The 20,847-nt window shown below is 43.9% G+C and overlaps 1 protein-coding gene across 2 annotated transcripts in view; it reads left to right on the forward strand.

The window, feature by feature from the left end:
• Positions 1-20,847, forward strand: part of LOC135206682 (synaptophysin-like) — an 83,792-nt gene that overhangs the window by 13,239 nt on the left and 49,706 nt on the right. The window contains exons 2-3 of one of the 2 annotated variants that reach the window (XM_064238076.1): positions 3,040-3,063; positions 3,466-3,492. In XM_064238076.1, coding sequence (XP_064094146.1) covers positions 3,040-3,063; positions 3,466-3,492 — 51 coding nt within the window. The remainder of the gene's footprint in view (positions 1-3,039; positions 3,064-3,465; positions 3,493-20,847) is intronic. The other variant, XM_064238077.1, reaches the window with a different exon arrangement.

A 20,847-nucleotide genomic window follows, 5' to 3' on the forward strand; every position in this document is an offset into this window, starting at 1 on the left:
TTCTGTTTCCACCATAAAGGGATACAGAAGTATGCTTTCAGCCATATTCAGGAATAGAGGCCTAGAATTGGCTGACAATAAGGATCTACACGATCTGATTCGGTCTTTCGAGACTTCAAAGTCGAGAAACCCAAGAGCTCCGAGCTGGAATCTGGATGTGGTCCTGAGATTCCTGACTTCGGAAAAGTTCGAACCTCCACATCTTGCCTCCTTTCGGGACATTACAAGAATGTGTTTGTTTCTGTTGTCCCTCGCTACGGCCAAGAGAACTAGTGAGTTACACGCCCTAGAGTCTTGTGTGGGTTTTAAAGAAGACTGCTATCTGTTCGTTTCAGACATTGTTTCTGGCAAAAAACGAAAATCCTTCAAAGCCATGGCCCAGGAGCTTCGAAGTGAAAGGCTTGTCTAACCTAGTAGGTAGGGAGGCAGAAAGGTCCCTTTGTCCGGTCAGAGCGCTCAAATTTTACCTTAATAGAAAGAAGCAGATGGGGGGTTCTCAGCAAGGTCTATGGTGCTCTGTGAAAGACCCGAAAAGACCCATGTCAAAAAATGCCTTGGCCTTCTTTGTTAGAAGTGTAATAACGGAGGCGCATAATAATTGCCCAGATGACTCCTTCAAACTTCTTAGAGTAAAAGCTCATGAAGTTAGAGCAGTTGCGACGTCACTTGCCTTTCAAAGAAATATGTCACTAAAGGATATCCTCGAAGCGACATATTGGAGATGCAATTCAGATTTTGCATCTCACTACTTGAAGGACGTACGGGTAACTTACGAGAAATGTTTTTCTCTCGGTCCATTTGTGTCAGCGGATACGGTCCTGGGTCTTGGAGCAAATACTGATCCTTAAATTATTTATACGTGCATAACCCTCTTTTTAGATATGTTCTTGACTTTCTGCTGGCAAGAGTGCTAGATGTCGCACAGGCGGCCGTCACTATTGCTCAGTAAGGAACTCGAGTTGTATCTGACTAGTAGGGGGGTACAAAATTTTTTTTTGTACTTTAATGTTTGCAGGATTTCTGTGTGATTCGAGTTATTGGTTGTTTGTGAGGAGGGGGGGGATAGCTCTTGACAATCTTAGAACTAACACAGGTGTTAGGATCGGGTGATCGGGATCGGTTTTGTGCTCCTTGAATAAGGCGTGTTGTCATGTTAGTGGATTAGCACCCATTGACAAATGCCAGTTAGGCTCTGCCGAGTAAGTGGATAAGACCCCATCGACAGACCCACAAGAACTCTTGGCCACAGATCAATATCTCGCTAAGGCTCTTGAGGCGAAGCAGACTCCTAGGCAGTAGCCATGAAGTCTTCCGCCTAATCAGGTAGGAACCAAGGTCTATAAATACCTACAACATATGTTGTTTACCTGTCTATTTCAGTAGTTAGCTGTCTCTTACTCTCCACTAAAGGGTACCAATCAGCTAAGTATATATCTGTCAGGGAAGTTGAATGTATGAAAATGATATTGTCATGATACAATAAAGTTTCATACATACTTACCTGGCAGATATATACGATAAATGGCCCACCCAGCCTCCCCGCAGGAGACAGGTGGAAGAGAGAAAATCTGATAGAAAACGGGAATGGTTCCTAGTCCTGCCACCCAGGGCAGGGCGGTAGATCGCCTGACCTACCTGTAGCGAGTGCCGCGAAATTTGAATTTCTATCGGGGACGACGGAGTCTATAGCTAAGTATATATCTGCCAGGTAAGTGTGTATGAAACTTTATTGTATCATGACAATATCATTTTTAATACTACAGTGACCATCAAAAGTACCTTGACCTAATTCATCAGTCTTAATGCTCTGATGACTATCAAAAGAATACCTAATTAATCAATCTTAATACTACAACGGCCATTAAAAAGAACCTTAACTTGATTTATGAATCTTGATACAAAACGTGTGATGGTTTTCAAAGAATCGTTCAAAGCCTTGCTGTCAAGTAAATCAAGATACCCAGTGGTGTTATTCTTGACTTTTATGATTTTGATTGTCAACATCAACTTTTTCAGTAGCCTGTTTCCCTTTCTTGATTTGCCCAGTGTTACTCTTTTTCTGTCTCCCTCTTTGTGGTGATTTCTTCTTTTAACGCACTATATTTAAGGCTTCTACATTCTCATGGAATAGTTTTCTGTCTAACCATTACACTAAATTGCAGAAACTGAATACGAGTATAAAAGGTGAATGAATCACAGATGAGCCTTTGGAAAATTATTTTCAGTATCCTTCCACTAGCGTCATATTACAACTACTTATGTCTTATCTGCATGCATATTATCTATAGTCTTCTTACTACATAAGCGCTTCCTGATTGCAGTGGCTAAGGAAGTGATGTTCCGTAGACGTAATTGGCTGGTTTCGGCCTCCAGCTGTTTGCCTGATTTGGTAATTGCCTATAGAAATCCTGTTATAGCTGCAGGCTCACATGGTTCAGGTGAAGGGGAGCAGAGCCTATCTTAACACTTGTCTCGCTCAATCAAACTGCATGTGAAAGAAGAAAAAAGAAAATTTACATCAAGACATTCACAACAAAAAATGCATAAAATTAACATATAGAAAAAAACATACCAATGGTTAAAAACAAAAAATAATCACACAAACCCAAACTTTTAAGCGCCACCACAACAAGGTGAAGTTGTCAAATATGTCGAGTTATGTAAAAAGGCATAAAGCACATACAGTACTATTTAAAACTAAGCAAGATTCATTGTGTGCAATTTTTTTTTGAACATTAGAGTTTTCAAGGAATTATTAGTAAATCAAAATACATACAATGATAGATATACGTATACATTTTGAGTTATTGTTGCTGTCAGAAAGGAGTTACAAATATTGTGTAATATACCCCTACTCTGGTTTTAGACCCTTGACATTATCAGTAGGTTAGGAAAGCTTTTGCTACTATTCGTAGCTTTAAATATAGCATAATTTCTTTAGTATATAATGACTAAACCTACTTTTGTTGTAAGTACATCAAGCACAAGAATTTATTGTCTCATTGACTTTTTGATTAAAAATGTTTTCCCCATTCACAGGGACAACCTCAGGATGAACCACAGGTATTGAAACTGTAGCAGTGCATGCTTTCAAAATAACTCACTGTACATAAGTTTGTCAACAAATTCTTCTCTTATGTCTCCTCTTATATATAAGTTGGGGTTTTTTTTCCAGTGGCCTTCTTTACTTGTTAATGGAAGTATGCATTATCTTTGATTATACTGTACTATATTTTGTATTCTGTATACACTGTATTAGTATACTATCATGCTGTTTATTTGTCTTGATCTAACCAAATGGGACTCCAGTATGTTATATTCATTGTAAGTGGTGGAAAAAGCACTTAATTTTTCAACGGTAATGGTTTTTTTTAAGTAGGCAACTATTGACATCCCTTCAAAGTGTTTGTTAGTTTAAGATTCTTTATTGCATAAAATTTCAATCTACTGTCACTTTCCATGCAGCCAATGCCTATGCAGTATGAACAGCAGGTATGTAGAAAAAAAAAAACTGCATTTTCAACTCCTTCAGTAGATTATGTAGCATATGTAGTTTGCCAAAGAAAATTACTGATTGGTGAGCTTACTTTTTGTACAGTATTTAAAATGTATATAACCTTGGGGTAGTATGTTTTATTTCAAATTGTTTCAGTACGTATTTGTATATGACAGTGTTGTACATTATATATAGTACTTAGAATTTTCTAAAGTGCATGTTCTTTTTTATTTGGAGAAACTGTAGAATCCAATCTTATCAGTTATTTTAGATTACTAGTGTAAGTACCGCATTTGCTCTAGGCACATTACTTTAAGGCAAAGTTGAGTAGAAAAACTTTTAAAATTAAGTACAAATTACAAACACATACATACTACTATGTGTTTTGTCAAAAGAATTACATTACAAACTTTTGTGTGCTTCGTCAAAGGAATTATATTACAAACATTTATGTACTTTGTCAAAGGAATTAGTAATTGTAAACTTTTATGTGTATGTATTTGTCCAATGCAAACTTGTATGTTCTTTGTCAAAAGAAGACTACATTTATAGTATCTATTGACTAATGTGGCTAAGGAGCAAAACTTCTGTTTTGAAAGGCCTCGCTTAGGTACTGTTACTCTAGTTGTACTTATTTATTATTATAGTTCAACAGTCACAGTTTTCATGTGCATATTTCACATTATTGTCTATAACTAACTTGTACATAATAAAATAAGAGGTAAAAAAAGGGTACAGAATAAAATTAAGAGGTAAAAAAGGGTATTGTAAGCGGCTTATTGTGTATGGCATCATGCCTTAAATTACCAATGAGTAAGAATTAAGTTAGAGTACTCAGTAAGGATACAGAAAGGTTTTAAGGGAAATACTGTATAATTTTTTTTTCACGGCAAAGAGAGCTCTTCTGCTGATGTTTGGAAATGAGTTCTGGAGCATACCCCCTTGCTTCCCAAAATCTTAACCCCCTTATAATCTGGTTAGTTAGAAATTACAAAGCAGTTATCTCCAAAGGAAGCTGTCAGGATGTTTAGGGAGATAACATGCATGTTGGTACATTAAAACATTACTGTATATAACAATAAACATTTAGGAATAGTACTGTACAGTAAATTTGAATAAAAGGTGCTGGAAAATGGATTTTGTGTTAACATTTTGAAGTGTGTGTATGATATGAGAAAAGAAGTACATAATAATTTGTTCATGAAACTTACCTGTCAGATATATATATAGCTGTATTTTCCGAAGTCCGACAGAAATTAAAAAACTTACGACACACGTAGTGGGAGTCAGGTGGTTAGTACCCATTCCCGCCGCTGGGAGGCGGGTATCAGGAATCATTCCCATTTTCTATTCATAATTTTTCTGTCGCCGGTGTTGTAAACACAGTTTTCAGCACCTCCGTCTTGAATTTAGGAAACTTGGCTACTATAAGTACCCCTTTTTGATTTTTTGGTATCTTGACTTTTGGATCGGTGGCTAGGCACACGTTAATTGTGGATTTGATTGATTTTGGCTTGATTTCTCTTTAAATAAGATGTCTGGTTCTAGTTCGGCTAGCGCCAGGTTTTGTACCAAGAGTGATTGTCGAGGTAGGCTACTGAAAGCATCAGTAGACCCTCATACTTTGTGTAAGAGTTGCAGAGAGCATGATTGTATGTATGAAAGTCGCTGCAAGGAATGTGAGTGTCTTTCTGATTCTGGATGGAGAGTGTATGAGTCCTATCTGCGTAAGCTTGAACGGGATAGGTTAAGGAGGTCTTCCTCCAGGAGCGTTTCAGGTAAACGTCAGGAAGTTCATGTTTCTCCTACTAACCCTCCTTTAATCACTACTCCTAACCCTGTAGTGTTGCCTTCGGGCCCTGAAACAGTGTCTGTGGAGGGTAATACCCTTACACTTATCTTAGAGTCGATTCGTAATTTAGAATCTAAAGTGCTCGCCTTAGAAGGCAAAAGTGAAGGTGCAAAGTGCAGTGACAGTGCTCCTTCGTTGGTGGAGGGTGCGTCAGATCGGCCCCATTTCGCCTCTAGGCCTAGACCGCTGCCGGACTCCCAGGTTTCAGGGAGAGGGCATGTCGAAAGCCGCAGGAGGGTTACGGGGAACGCCCACTGATCTGACGTGCCTTCGGCAGTATCTGTTGACGTTACACAGACTGCCAAGGAGCGTGCGCGTGCACGCCTCCTGAAAGAGTGTTTCTCTTCTTCAGAGGCTTCCTCCCCGCACAAGGGTGGAGCTCTCATTCTATTTCACGCCCGCTGCAAGAAAAGGAGCGTTGGTGATCGTGACGCTTCACGTCCAGTTTTGGCTCTCGAGAGGCGATCATCGCCTGAGAGTGTGTTCGCAGCCTTCCCGCCACAGAAGAAGCGTAAGGAGTCATCGGATGATGACTTTGTTGAGCGCCACAGTCGCTCTCGAGCGCGTGCTACGGCAGTTTCTGGGAGAAGGAAGAAGGCGTCCCCTCGCCCCTCGTCTTCTCACAGGATCAGCCCGTCACCTGACAAGGAATCCTCTCCTACTGAGAAGATCCTGCGCTCTTTGCAGCAACAGCTTGCTGATGCTCTTGCTAAGAAAGGGACGCAACCACGTCCCAGGAGAAAGGGATGGACCGGCTGCCTGTGAAGAGATCTTAGAGGTCTCCCTCTCCCCTCTCCTCGCTCGTCTATCTCTCCACTTCTTTCGCCTGCTAGAGTTCGTGCGACTCCCCAGCGGCTCTCTGGAGGACGTGAAGAGGATTTTGCTCGCTCTGCGCATGAAGCGGTATTACCCGCTCGTAAGCTTGCAGTGCGAGAGCTCGATACTTGCGTGAACGCTTCGGTGCAAGTTCACGATCCTGACGCTCGGTCGGAAGCCAAGCGAACGCCAGTGGCATCTAAGAGTGCACCAGCGGAAGCAGAGCGCGCACGAGATGTTAAGCGTGCTTTAGTAAATGTCATTCGCACGCCAGTGGACGCCAAGCGTGCGCCAGCGGACGCCAGCAGCGCGCGAGTGGACGCCAATCCCGCGCTAGTTGCAGCCAGGCGTGCGCCAGTGGACGCCAGGTGTGCGCCAGTGGACGCCAGGTGTGCGCCAGTGGACGCCAGGTGTGCGCCAGCGGACGCTCGGGTGGACGAAGATGTGGATTTTCGTCACCTCCCACCTGTTTGTGATGAGACTTTGCAAGTTACTTCGGGTCTTAGAGATACGACCGGAGTTTCTATTAAGGAGTCAGCTTTGCCTTCCACTTCACAGCAACGCGCCTCTTGGAAACTTAGACCAGATAGTCTTGGTCCAGCCTTATTCCCTCCAACTTCACCTGTGTCGGAAGCAGAGGTTAGCGACGCTTCGGTTGAGGTGGATGATGAGAAACCTTTGGCGGCAGTCTCTTCCGACTACCAGGTTTTGACCCGCCTTCTTCAATCAGAGTTTGGAGATACGTTTCACCCGGAAGCTCCTCGCTCTCCTCCTTCACAACTTTCTTCTTCCAAGATCAACAAGGTCTCCGCATTCGTCAGAATGAAGAAGTCCCTTTCAACTAAGAGGGCTCTTCGTAAGGTCCATGACTGGATGGAGAAAAGGAAGTCTCAGGGAAAGACTTCTTTTGCCCTGCCACCTTCGAGACTTAGTGGGAAGGCTGGCATTTGGTATGAAACGGGAGAAGACGTAGGTATTAGACTTCCCTCGTCAGCTCAAGGAGACTTCGCTAGCATTGTGGATGCCTCGAGGAGGTCTCACCTGTCCTCTTCGAAAGTTTCCTGGTCTACTACGGAAATGGACTACCACCTTAAAGGCCTCTTTCGGACGTTAGAGGTCTTCAACTTTCTAGATTGGTGTTTGGGAGTTCTGGATGCCAAGTCTAGGAGTTCCGACTCGATTAGTCTGGGGGAGCTGTCCAGCGTAATGTCGTGTATGGACAAGGCCGTCAGAGATGGTTCGGAGGAGCTGACAGCTCACTTTTGCACAGGGCTCTTGAAGAAGAGATCCCTGTTTTGCAATTTTACAGCTAAATCTGTCTCTCCGTCACAAAAAGCAGATTTGCTCTTCGCTCCTTTTTCGGATCATCTCTTCCCCAGGCTATGGTAAAAGACATTGCTACCAGCCTACAGGAGAAGGCCACGCAAGATCTCCTCGCACAATCTTCAAGGAGACCTGCGGTTCCTTCGTCCTCGGGAGTTTCGATTCTCAAGAAATCGAAGCCCTTTTGAGGTAGTTCTTCCTCGAGACCAGCCCCTCGAGGAAGAGGCACTTCCAGAGGCAGAGCCACTGCGCTTGCCAAGAACAAGAAGTGAAGCAGAAGTCCTTCAGTCACCGGTTGGAGCCAGGCTTCAGCTTTTTGCGCAAGCCTGGGAAGAGAGAGGTGCGGACAAATGGTCCTTGGACATCTTAAAGATGGGTTACCGGATCCCGTTCCTGAAACCACCCCCGCTGTCTACGACACCCAGGGACATGTCTCCTTCCTATCGGGGAGAAAAGCAACAAGTGCTTTACGATCTGTTAGATCAGATGATCGTGAAACACGCCGTAGAACAGGTCTCCGACTTGAATTCCCCCGGATTTTACAACAGACTGTTCCTGGTGCCAAAGCAGTCGGGGGAATGGCGACCGGTACTCGATGTCAGCAACCTGAACCTCTTTGTCATCAAGCAGAGGTTCAAGATGGAGACACCTCAGTCAGTGATGGGAGCTTTAAGACCGGGGATTGGATGGCTTCACTAGATCTCCAGGACGCGCGTTGCAATTTCCAACGTCGTCCCCATCCACCCCCAGTCCAGGAAATACCTGCGGTTTTGTCCTGAAGGAAAAGTGTTTCAATTCAGGGCTCTCTGCTTTGGACTCAGCACTGCTCCCATGGTATTCACCCTACTGATGAAGAACATTGCGAGGTGGCTTCATCTTTCCAAAGTCAGGATCTCTCTCTACCTGGACGACTGGCTCGTACGAGCCTCCTCGAAAGACCGGTGTCTGGAGGACCTTCACACGACTTTGTCGTTAAACGAAGTCCCTGGGGCTTCTGGTGAACCTCGAAAAGTCACATCTGACCCCTTCTCAGTCTTTAGTCTATCTGGGGATTCAGATGGACTCATGTGGCTTTTTTTTCGGGCTTTTCCGTCCCAGGGGTGGACAACTAGATTGCCTAAGCAAAGTGTCAACCTTTCTGGGGAAGGAATCATGCTCGGTGAGGGAATGGATGAGTCTGCTGGGGACCATTTCCTCACTGGAGAAGTTTGTTTCCCTAGGGAGGTTGCACCTCAGACCTCTTCAATTCTTCCTGGCCGACAATTGGAAGCACCAAAACACTTTGGATTCGATTCTGGTGTTATCAGAAGAGGTAAAGGAACATCTAAGATGGTGGACCGACCCTTTGAAGCTAGCAGAGGGTCTTTCCCTCAAGCTTCAGAACCCCGACCTAGTGTTGTTTTCCGACACGTCTTCCACGGGGTGGGGAGCAACACTGTGGGGGGAGGAAGTGTCAGGCACCTGGAGAGGGGAACAGGTGTCCTGGCACATAAACCTCAAGGAGCTGGCAGCAGTTCATCTGGCGCTCCAGTTCTTTCAGAACGAAGTCTCCTCCGGCAATGTGGTGCAGATCAACTCGGACAACACCACAGCCCTGGCATACCTCAAGAAACAGGGAGGAACCCACTCTCAATCCCTGTTCTTCCTTGCAAAGGAGAATGCCTGTTATGGGGCGAAGGCACACGACGTCTCTATCCTGACGAGATTCATATCAGGGGTAGAAAACGTCCGTGCAGATCTGCTCAGTCGACAAGGTCAACTTCTGCCGACGGAGTGTGACCCTTCATCAGGAAGTATGCCAGAGGTTGTGGAAGTTATGGGGATGTCCTCTCGTAGACATCTTCGCAACTTCCAGGACAACGAGACTCCCGCTACTGCTCACCAGTTCTAGACCCAGGAGCCAGTAGCAGTAGAGCGCCCTTCTTTGGGACTGGACGGGACTAGAACGTATATGCCTTTCCCCCGTTCAAGGTCCTAGGGGAAGTATTAAGGAATTCGCGGCATCAGAGGGAACGAGGATGACTCTCATCGCCCCCTTCTGGCCAGCGACCGACTGGTTCACAGAGGTCATGTCCTTTCTAGTAGACTTTCCGAGGACTCTGCCTCCAAGGATAGATCTACTCAAACAGCCCCACTTCGAGAGGTATCACAAAAACCTCCCCGCTCTGAGTCTGACTGCGTTCAGACTATCCAGAAGTTGGCCAGAGCGAGGGTTTTTCAAGACCTGTGGCGAAAGCAATCGCAACGGCAAGAAGACCTTCTTCTATTGCCGTATACCAATCCAAGTGGGCTGTTTTCCGGAGCTGGTGCAGGAAGAAAGGCATTTCCTCCACCTCTACCTCTTGAGAAATGAAGTTCGCTTAGCGGTTGCCTACGATAAAGGCTACAGAAGTGTGCTTTCTGTAGTCTTTAGGCATAGAGGACTGGACTTAGCCAATAACAGAGACCTTCATGATCTTCTGAAGTCTTTCGAGACTTCGAAGGTACCTCAACCAAGAGTTCCTTCTTGGAACTTAGACATTGTTCTAAAGTTTTTGATGTCCAGTAATTTTGAACCTCTCAACTTAGCTTCGCTTAGAAACCTTACAAGGAAGACACTTTTTTCTAACTGCTCTGGCGACGGCGAAGAGAGTTAGTGAGATCCAGGCTATAAGCAAGCATGTTGGGTTTAAGAACTCTGATGCTGTTTGTTCTTTAAGCCCTATGTTCTTAGCAAAGAACGAAAACCCGTCCAACCCTTGGCCCAAGACATTTGAAATCAAGGGTTTGACAGAGATCGTGGGTAATGAGCCAGAGAGAGTCCTGTGCCCTGTCAGAGCTCTCAAATTCTATTTAGATAGAACGAAGGACTGCAAAGAGGACCTTTCGGGCAACTTGTGGTGCTCGGTTAAGAAGCCCGATCTTCCCATGTCAAAGAACCGACGCTTTCTTTCTTCTTGAGAGACACCATTAAGGAAGCTCATTCCACATGTAGTGATAGTGACATGAAGCTTTTAAAAGTGTGAATGCCCACGAGGTGAGGGCTATTTCGACCTCGATAGCCTTTCACAGAAATATGGCACTCAGTGACATTTTTGAGTGCCCACATATTGCGGAGCAACTCTGTGTTCGCTTACACTACCTGCGGGAGGTGAAAGCGACATACGAACATGCTCGTCGCTTGGACCATACGTCGCTGCAGACACTGTTTTGGGGGCAGGAGGTAGCACTCATCCTTTCCTTTAGTGGTTAGGTGAGCTTTTAATTGTGTGTGTTTTTGGTTTTTGGATTTGGGGTTGACCGCCCGAGGCGGATCTCCCTTCTTTAGTCTAGTTTAGTGGTATACCTTTGGTAGACTAGGCCAGGTGGTTTTTTTACTTCGTTGCCCTCATTGTATGGTCAATGGTCTAGTCACATCGTGGTCACGCCCCCGTTGACAGATCATCGTGAGTGCACCAGCTATATAGGTCTCTACCTCGCTGGCAACTCTAGTAGCACAAGCAGACTTACGCGGCAGTAACCACGAAGTCAGCTATGCTAACAGGTAAGGAATCAAGATATCATTTATCTGCATATATATGTTTCCTAAAATCTTCTATTCTGTCTACTCCCACCACCAAAGGTGGGATTCAGCTATATATATATCTGACAGGTAAGTTTCATGAACAAAATATTGTAATGATACAATTAAGTTTGTTCATACTTACCTGGCAGATATATATAATTAAGTACCCACCCACCTCCCCTCAGGAGACAGTGGAAATAAAAATTATGAATAGAAAATGGGAATGATTCCTGATACCCGCCTCCCAGCGGCGGGAATGGGTACTAACCACCTGACTCCCACTACGTGTGTCGTAAGTTTTTTAATTTCTGTCGGACTTCGGAAAATACAGCTATATATATATCTGCCAGGTAAGTATGAACAAACTTAATTGTATCATTACAATATCATTGTTAGTAATTTAGCAGTTCAATCTAATAATTTAGCAGTTCAAGATTGCATGGAAGTTAAAATATGAATCTTACCTACTGTCAAAGTTAGCTAGATCTCTGCGCCGATTATGCGAGTCTGCATTAAAAAAAAAAACTGGATGGCTGACCAGATGATTGTCTAGTTTACCTATTCTCCACCAGTTGTGTTTTGAATGTTTTAGCTCTTGTCAGAATTCTACTTTGCCACCATTGCAGTTAGGGAATTGTTCGTATTCTATGAAGTTTGACTGATTTACACCAGTTAACAGCATTGGTATTTCATTTTCATAGGATATCTTCCACCGGAAGCCAAACCAATAACATCAGGCTATGTAAGAAGGATTTTGGTGGAAGCAGGATGTTGGAAATTGAAGTACTAGATCAACATTTGTATGAATCAGCTGTGGAGGTACAGAGTGTGATCTTAGAACTAGCTGTGAAGAATGTAGGGGATTGTTCTGAAAACTTTTTGCAAGAATATGTCAGATATAGGAAAGAAGGAAAACTGATTGCAAAAGCAATTAGTTAAGTTAGGACATAAACCTGTCAGGTCTTTCCTGCCTAGTGTCCCTTCATCTGCAGCTTTCCCTACTCAGGCTATGCATTTTGGCAGTGTGAGTACTATTGAGACTTCCTTTGTAATTCCGCCTTCTTCTCCCTATTTGGTTCAGGAAAAGCATATCGAGAAGTTAGAACTTTATTTCAAACCTATTTTAAGTTCTAACGCAAGTTGAACCGAGTTCGTGACAAGGAACGTTATGAATCCCTCCAAAATGTGTGCTCTTTTTCACGTTCCCCTGTTACAAGTAAGGTGTTGGTGCCCTCATTTGTATGTAACCCAAGCCTTGGACTGCCCTGTGATAGTATGCCTTTGGGAAGTGTCAGCCACCAGGGAACTGGGTTGGTTTTTGGGATGATGGGGTTCTGTGCTCCAATAACTAATTCACCCTTTTCATGATCTGAATCTCATTTTGGTAGGCATCGATCTGCGCTCCGTATGCTCGTTCTGCTGTTGTCAGCACCTGGTTTGGGTGGTAGCATGCATAGGATTGATAGTATAGTACGTATATAGTGTGGGCATGGATAGTGTCATTGAGATAGTAATGTGCCTGTAGTTTTACATGTTCTGCTGCTGTTGCCTCCTATCAACAAGTGTTGCTTCCTGTTGCCAGGTTTTACGAAGAAAGAGCAATCCTTTAGCTCTTTTGTTTACCTTCTGTCGGCAGGTGTCTGTTCCTGTCACCTGCTGGAAGAAGTTTGAGTTGGAGAAATACTTCGGTCTGGTCGGCGTTTACTGTAACTTTGTGTAGCTGTATCCATGTTTAGTTGTGGAAAGAGGTCACTTTGAGAGTATAAGTGCACGTTTCATAACTTTTCTTGTACTTGGACGTTCAAAGCTCCCCTTTAGGTCTGCTGTGGCTTGTCTTCTTGTTCCTTATGAAGTCGCAGAGAGCTGAGGACTGCCTCTTGTAATACAAGCGCTTATAAGCGCTTTAACTGTCTTTAGTAGGAGGTTTGGTTTCTTTCTCTTTCTTATGGGGAGACGAACTCGAGACTGACAAGTGCTTTGGACATGCTAATGGAGTCTTAGTCTAGCTTGTTGAGTTGTTACCTTTTGCTCGGTATGTTGTCTCATCTCTGCGTCAGCTTAGAGAAGTGGAGGCACCAACCCAGCGAGTTTGCAAAGCCAGCTTTAAGGTTTTGTTGCCATGGGAGTTTAATGAGGAAGAGTGGTTGCTCATTTATGATGCTGCAGGGTAATGTCCTCATGCTTATAATAATTCGTTTTGGAAGAAGCGGGACACTTTTGCTTCGTGTCTGCTTATGCAGCTCAGGTTAAAGCAATAAGGGAGTATCCATTGGTAAAGTCTTGTTTTATACCTTTTGGGGATAAGTGCAGACCTCAGGTTCTGGTAGATGGACAGTTGCAACCTGCTCCTGGCATGCTTGGAGAGACTTGGGATCAGTACCTTACATGGTGGAGATGGTGAAGGGGAGTTGTGATTCTTTTTTGATTGTCCTCTACTAGTTTAATCTCCTGCTTATAGCTGTTCTTTTGTCTTCTTCAGCAGAAGTCTCTCATAAGTCGTTCTTTTTAGTAGGAGGTTGTATATAGAGAATGAATGGACCAGGCAGTAATTGAATGGGATTTGACCTTTGTCTTTTCCAGCTCCATAAGCAATTAGAGATAGGTGGTCATTCTTGGACGTTTTAAGTGAATAACAGGAAGAATGTCCACTTACATTTGATTTTCTAGCATGGTTTTAGGGCCTTTCCACAGAATGGTCAGACTTGTGGTAGACATGCAGAAATGTACTATTCCTCTTACCAGTACATTCTCAGTCATCCAAGTTCCTTTGAGATGTATTGACAAGAAAGTACATATTGCGGTTCTGTGCGCCTCGTTTGGGTTAGTGTACAGCGCCTCAAGTATAAGTATTGTCAGGGATTTTGTTGTTCATTGGCAGAGAGTGTTGACTTCAGGAGCAAGAATCTTTTCTACTGAATCACTGGTTCAAGCTGGCCAACTCTGTCAACAGTATATTCCAGAGGCCAAGGACCTGTTTCTTCACCTGGCCCAGTTTCTATGCATTATGATTTTTAATTCTGTAAATCCTCATTCTTATCTAGTGATTTGGGGATGATACTTAATTGTGCAGGCTTGTCTGTCAAATATGAATAGTTACTTGGTTCTTGAAGAATTTTAGGCTTGAAGGGAGCTTCCTATATGGTATGGGCTTTCTCCTTATTAGGAAACATAGCCTCACTGGGGATTTTATCAGATAATCAGCCTCAATTAATGTACGGTCTCGTTGTAAGAAATTACGACTTATAACTAGCATTCATTAAATTTTTAAGTAATCCAGAACCATTTTTAAACCTAGAACTTCTTTGTCAAAGGTTAATCCTGGAAGAGGCAAAGTTAACCTTTTGTTTTGTGGATTTGGGAATCTAGATGTCGTTGTCAAAGATTAATCCTGGAAGAGGCAAAATTAACCTTTTGTTTTGTGGTTTTAGAAAACTTAGCTGTCTTTGCCAATGGTTAAGCCTGGAGTGGGTAAAGTTAACTTGTTTTGTGGTTTTGGAAAACCTAGAATGTATTCTTTGAAGGTTAAGCCTAGAAGAGGCAAAGTTAACCTTTTGTTTTGTGTTTTTGAAACCTAGAATGTATGTCAAAAGAACACAAGGTCCTCTGTGACATATTTGATTTTCTGGTGCATGAGAACTTACTCCATATCTTCTACCTTTACTGAAGGTAAACATTCATAATGTGAGGAGCAGTTGTAACTTCATTTAGTGTAATGTCAGTTTGTTGCTTCAGGATAGGATTGATGTGACGCACAAGAAGTGCAATTTGGCTTTTACCTGCTCCCTATCTTAAGTATGGAGAATCATGTTTGAAAACAGTAAAGCCCATAATCCACTAGTAGCAGTCGCTAGTCTCTTCCTGAACTGAAGAAAGAGGAATCCTTTTGGCTCTTTTGTTTAAATCCCGACTTTTAATAATTTGGGGAGATGAAGGTACAAATTTTGTATAGGAGCATACCTTTATATCATAAAGGTATTTACAATTTTAAGTGACTGTCATTTTATAGGGCTTTTGAATCCAGGCACAGGGGTCCCCTCACGCTGCTTCTGTTTCATTCTGGCTGTATCGAAGCACGTAGTTTTCTCCACAAGGCTGCTCTTTGCTGCACATGCATGAGAGCCATGCTTCCTTAATGCCAACTTCTGATGGTAGTAAAGTTCAGAAAGGATGCTGGATCAGGTAAGAATGTTTTAGATTTCATGCAAAATACCTTTAACTCAATTGGTTGAGCAGTTTTTTTTGTCTAGCTGCACTGCCCACTGTCCTCTTCTTAATGTGGAAATTGGCTATCTTTAATAGTAGGTAAGATTCATCTCAAATTATATAGATTTTCATTATTAAAATATATTTTGTTCATGAAACTTACCTGTCAGATATATATATAGCTGTATTTTCTGAAATCCGACAGAATTTTAAAAACTTCCGACACACGCAGTGGTTGGCCAGGTGGTTAGTACCCATTCCCGCCGCTGGGAGGCGGGTATCAGGAACCCATTAACCATTTTCTATTCATAATTTTTCTGTCGCCGGTGCTGAAAACACCTGTTTTCAGTACCTCCGTCTTAGGATTTTGGAAACTTCATTGCCGCTAAGTATCCTAATTGTCTTTTGATTTATTTACTTGGATTTGTGGCTAGGCATACGCTATCTTAAATTGATTTGAATTTGATTCATTTTTGCATTAAATGTCTGAATCTAGTTAGGCTAGTTTCAGACGGGGTTGTCTGCAAAGATAGGGTGTGGCTACCGAAAGCTTCGGTAGATCCGCACTTGGTATGTACGAGGGGTATGGGTCTTGCTTCTTTATTGAGATTTGTCATGTAAGGAGTGTGAGACTTTGTCTATTCCGTGAGGACTGTATTCGTAGTAAGACGTATATTCGTATGTACGCAATTAATCAGTAAACATGTCTAATTCCGTAAGAAAGACGTATGATTCGTATGTACGCAATTAATCAGTAACAAAAGTCAGGGTAGTGAACCTGCTAACCTTCCTGTAGACTTTATTTTGCCTAACCCTGTAGTATGGCCTATGGGCTATGAATATGTCTACGAGAGGTGCTCGCTCTCCTTCATTGCTGTGAAGAGTGCTACTTCTGTAATTGTTACTCCTAACCCTGCAGTGTTGCCTTTGGGCCCTAAGCAGTGTCTGTAGAGGAATTGCCCTTTCTCTGATACTCTCGATTCGTAACTTAGAATCGAAAGTGCTTGCTTTAGAGAGTAAAAGTGAAGTGCAGAAGTGCAGTGATACCCCTTGTGTAGTGGAGGGTGCGTCAGATCAGCCTCGTTTCGCCTCTAGGCCGGGACCTCTGCTTGACTCCCAGGACCCGGGGAGGGAGCATGTCGAAAGCCTAAGGAGGGTTACAAGGAACCCCCACCGATCTGGCGTGCCTGCGGCAGTTTCTGATGAAAATCCCCAGACTGCCAAAGTGCATGCGCGTGCACGAATCCTGAAGGATTGCTTCTCGTCCTCCGAAGCGTCCTCCCCGTGCAGGGGTTGGAGCTTTCGGAAGGACTCGCGCCCTCTAAATAGAAGCTTTATAGAAGAGGACGCTTCACGTCCTCTCTCTCTCTCTCTCTCGTTATGCGTTTCAGTGAGAAGTAAGAAGGCGAACGTCGCCTGAACTCGTGTCCGTCTTTCCACCGAGAAATACGTAAAAGAAGTCATAGTAGCAGGAAGCTTTTGAGAGCGGACGCCCAAGCTTTTTTACTGTCACAATAAGAAGGCGTTCCCTCTCGACTTGGACGGGACGCTCGGATGGACTCCAGGCGCGCGCGGGTGCACGCCAAGCGCGCGCCAGTGGAAGCTGAGCGCGCGTCAGTGGACGCCGAGCGCGCGCCAGTGGACGCCGAGCGTGCACCAGCGCACGCCAGGTGTGTCGCCTAGCTGAACGTTTCTGTTGAACTCTTCAAGCTCTTGTTTCAGATTTGGGCCTAAAGAATTTTTACCTCTACCTTCGGTGATACCTTCTACCTCACCTGCAAAGAATGTGAAGTAGGCAGTGCTTCGGAGGAAGCTTAAAGTGAACAGACTTCTTCTTCTTCGAAACCCAGCAAGACATCGGGTTTCGTGAATTCAAGAGGTCTCTGTCAATTAATATTGCTTTTCGCATAGGTGGATGGAGTTAAGGAAAGCTCAAGGGAAGATCTCGTTTGCTCTACCGCAGTCAAGACTTTGTGATAAGGGAGTTACGGGTTATGTAAAAGCTCGACGTTCTACACGTCATGACGCTCGACTACTTTCGGTAGGATTCTTGCAAAAGCACTCATCAAGAGGACGCTCTTCAGGAAAGCGCAAGACAGGACTTCCTTTGCCATACTGCCAATAAATTTAAGTTGCAAGCTTTTTAGTCCATCTGAAAGGGCTTTTCAGATGATAGATTTTGTTAGTTCCTAAGTTCTGACTACGCTGCCGAAGTTGAACATCGGGGTCCTACCTGCTGAAAGCCCAGTCTCTTATCAGGATTCTTGCCCCCTTCCTCGATTGATACGGGAATCGGAAAAATATGCTCGACTTCCTGGATTACGTTTTGTCAATTCAGTGATTTTCCCCCATTGACAATATACTATCGTTTTGTCAAGTAAGTGGGGTATTCCCACCTCATTGACAAAATATCTCTTTGTCCCGTAAATGGGTTAGTTCTCATTGACAAACATCTCATTAACTTTATATTGCGTAAGCGGATAAGCTCTTATTGACAAAATTCGGAAGAGCTCTTATTCATCATTCACAGACTCGTACAAGAAATAGACTTGTAGACTACGTCAATGACCGCTTATGTCCAGTAACATAAGAAGCTTGAGCTGTCTGCTTCGATTCTCTAAGTTTTGTTCATGAAACTTGCCTGTCAGATATGTATGTAGCTGTATTTCCGAATTCAGCTATATATATGTCTGCCAGGTAAGTATGAAACTTTATTGTAATATAATATCATATTTTGCCTTGCGTTATTTTACTACTGGTTGGTTCAAGTCATATACGCTTGCTGTAGTTACCTCTTCGGATGGCAACTGAGAGGTCTATTGTCTATTATTTTAAGGACATTTAATCGTTACTCCCTGCAGCCTTCCAGGAGTTTCCGATTTATCTTTTACCGTTGTATGGTAGTGTTCTGACGACACAAACGCATCTATATATTTAGCGTTTTCTGTTTCGCTTAAATATACCAGCTTGAGAGTCTCTTTCTGCTCAAATAACGGACCTATTTCTTCGTAGAATAGGGTAGCTGGCAACCAGACATAAAGTTAAGAGACGACGTTCGTAAGCTGCTGGCTGCTGCCGTGTCTGTCCTCCAGTCCAAGTTCCAACCAAGCCAGTACCAGCTCGTGCGCTGTCATGCGCGGTAGGTTACGTCTCTCTCTCCTGCGGGATTGACTTACTTACCGTATCTCTGTGCTGGCGGTTACGTCTCTCCTGCGGGATGGACTGACTAACTGTATCTCTGTCCTACAATCACGGACTTTAGCCTAAGATTGAGGGGATTTCTTACGTGAATGAATAAACATTGCATTCGTTTTGCCTTACTATGTTCAACAGAGATATCTCTTAATCCTTTCGGTGCTCGTTACCGCACGGTATAGAACTACGAGTCTACCGCAACATTGCACTTTTATATGCTCTCCTGCTTAGGCAAAGCGCAGCCTTATTAGGGAAGTAAGCATACTCTGGGAGGGAATGGATGAGCTTGCTGGGGACCATTTCCTTCCTGAAGAAGTTTGTTTCCCTGAATAGACTGCAATTCAGACCTCTTCAGTTTTTTCCTACCGGGAAACTGAAATATTATTCAAGATCTAGGAATGATTCTGAACATCTCTCAGTGCGTCTTTCACCTGAGGTGATAGAAAGAAGGTGCCGGACATCTGGATATGGTTTCAGATGTCCTGGATCTTAATCTGAAAGAAGTAGAAGCAATTCGGTCGTCCCTCCAGTCCTCGAAACGAGTTTTTGGAACCAGTGGTCCAGATCAACTCTGATATTCCACAGCTCTCTCATATCTTAAGAAGTATCTTCTCTCGGTCCCTGTTCGAGTTTACGAGAAAGATCCTATTATAACAACAGGCGTATAATGTAACGATCCTCTAGAGGTTCGTTACAGGATTGCAAAAGTCCGTACGAATCGTCTCGATCGACGGCAGCAACTACTGACTTCCGAGTGGAATCTTTCTTTAGAAGTATGTTGAGAGTTGTGGAGACTAGGGACGCCCTTTCATTCTTCTCTTCGATATGTTGAGGACGAAGAGGCTTCTTCTTCTCTGCTCCCTTATTCTCGATCCGGGATCGGTACCATTAAACGCCATCCCCTGATATTGAATGGGGATGGATGTTTAGTCTTTTCCCCTTTTTCAATCGCTTAGGAAATGTAATAAGAGGATTTATGACGTCACAGGGAGCGACAATGACGCTGATCGCCCCATGTTGGCCTTCAGGATCCTGGATTCACTGAGGTCACATCCTTCCTAGTTCACTTTCCAAGGACCTTTTCCGAGAGAGTCGGTCTACTCTAACTCGAAAGGTACCTATAACCTCTCCGCTCTGAGTCTGACTACGTTCAGACTATCGAGATGTTGACAGGAATAAGATTACCGTCTTCCCTTTCCGTCTGAAGAATGGGATAAGCTGGCAGTCACAACTATTAAAGAATACGCAAATATGTTGTTGACGGCCTTTGGGCTTAGAGATTTGCTTCTGTCAAACAACAAAGCCCTTCACGATCTTTGAGTTCTGTGGAATCTCGAAACTCGCTCACCATCTACTTTTTGTCTCACCTGTTTTCTCGGAGTCAGACACTCGTGCGAGATCAGGCGACATATAGTAGCCCTGAGTTTCTTGTTGACGAAGTCGGTTGCGTATATACACCCCCGATGATCGTGTAACATTAGACCAGGTTGGACTGTCAGGCATTCTTCCTTCGGGACTGAATCGCCTTTTTGCTCCTCGCTCCTTTCTCCTGGCACCAGAAGCTCGAGTCAGGAGTTGATTCGCTGACGACGTTGGGTTGCGTTGATACACCCCTCAAGGTTTGCTTAGATTGAATCGCCCAGGCAGTCCAGACACTCATCCTTCCGCGAAGAATAGTGCCTTATGGTCTTCAGGGTACAGCCTTGCTGTCCTTGATTTGTCTGACTGGTCAACTGGTCGGTCACCTGACTTTAGTACAGACGGACTGACTGTGAATGTCCAGATCGAAGCTTTCAATATGGAACTTAGACGTAGTCTGAAGTTCTTGATGTCAAAGCATTCGAACCTCTCCTACCTGTTAACTTCTTGCATGTGATCAGGAAGGCCTTCTTCTAACCACCCTAGATACGACAAAGAGGGTTAGTGAGATTTTAAGCCATCGTCACAAGTTTTGGCTTTAGAGAACACAAGGCGGTGTGCTCTCTAAGCCTTCCGTTGTGGCCTAAGAATGGAAACCCGTTTTGTCCTTGGGCCAGGAGCTTGGAAGCAAGGATGGCACAAGTTAGTGGGCAGGAGCCAGAGAGAGTCCTGTGCCCTGTCAGGTCTCTCAAGTTTTATCTACATAAAACTCAAGAAAGTCGAAGTCATTCGGGCAATCTGCAGTGTTCCGAAAAAGACCAGACTTGCCCATATCGAAGAACACCCTGGCTTTAGTGTTAAGGAGTTCTTTCAAAAAAAAAAAAAAATGCTCTTCAAATTTGTGTTTGCCACAAAGATTTTGGAAATCTTTTTATCTTGAATGCTCACGAGGTGAGGGCGCGGCCTCGGAAGCATTTCAACAGAGCATGGCACTCAGCAACATCCTGAGTACCATGTTTTAGCGAAGCAACTCTGTGTTCACTCACACTCCCTGCGAGA

The sequence above is a fragment of the Macrobrachium nipponense genome, chromosome 31 (genome assembly GCF_015104395.2).
Source record: "Macrobrachium nipponense isolate FS-2020 chromosome 31, ASM1510439v2, whole genome shotgun sequence".
Taxonomy (NCBI): domain Eukaryota; kingdom Metazoa; phylum Arthropoda; class Malacostraca; order Decapoda; family Palaemonidae; genus Macrobrachium; species Macrobrachium nipponense.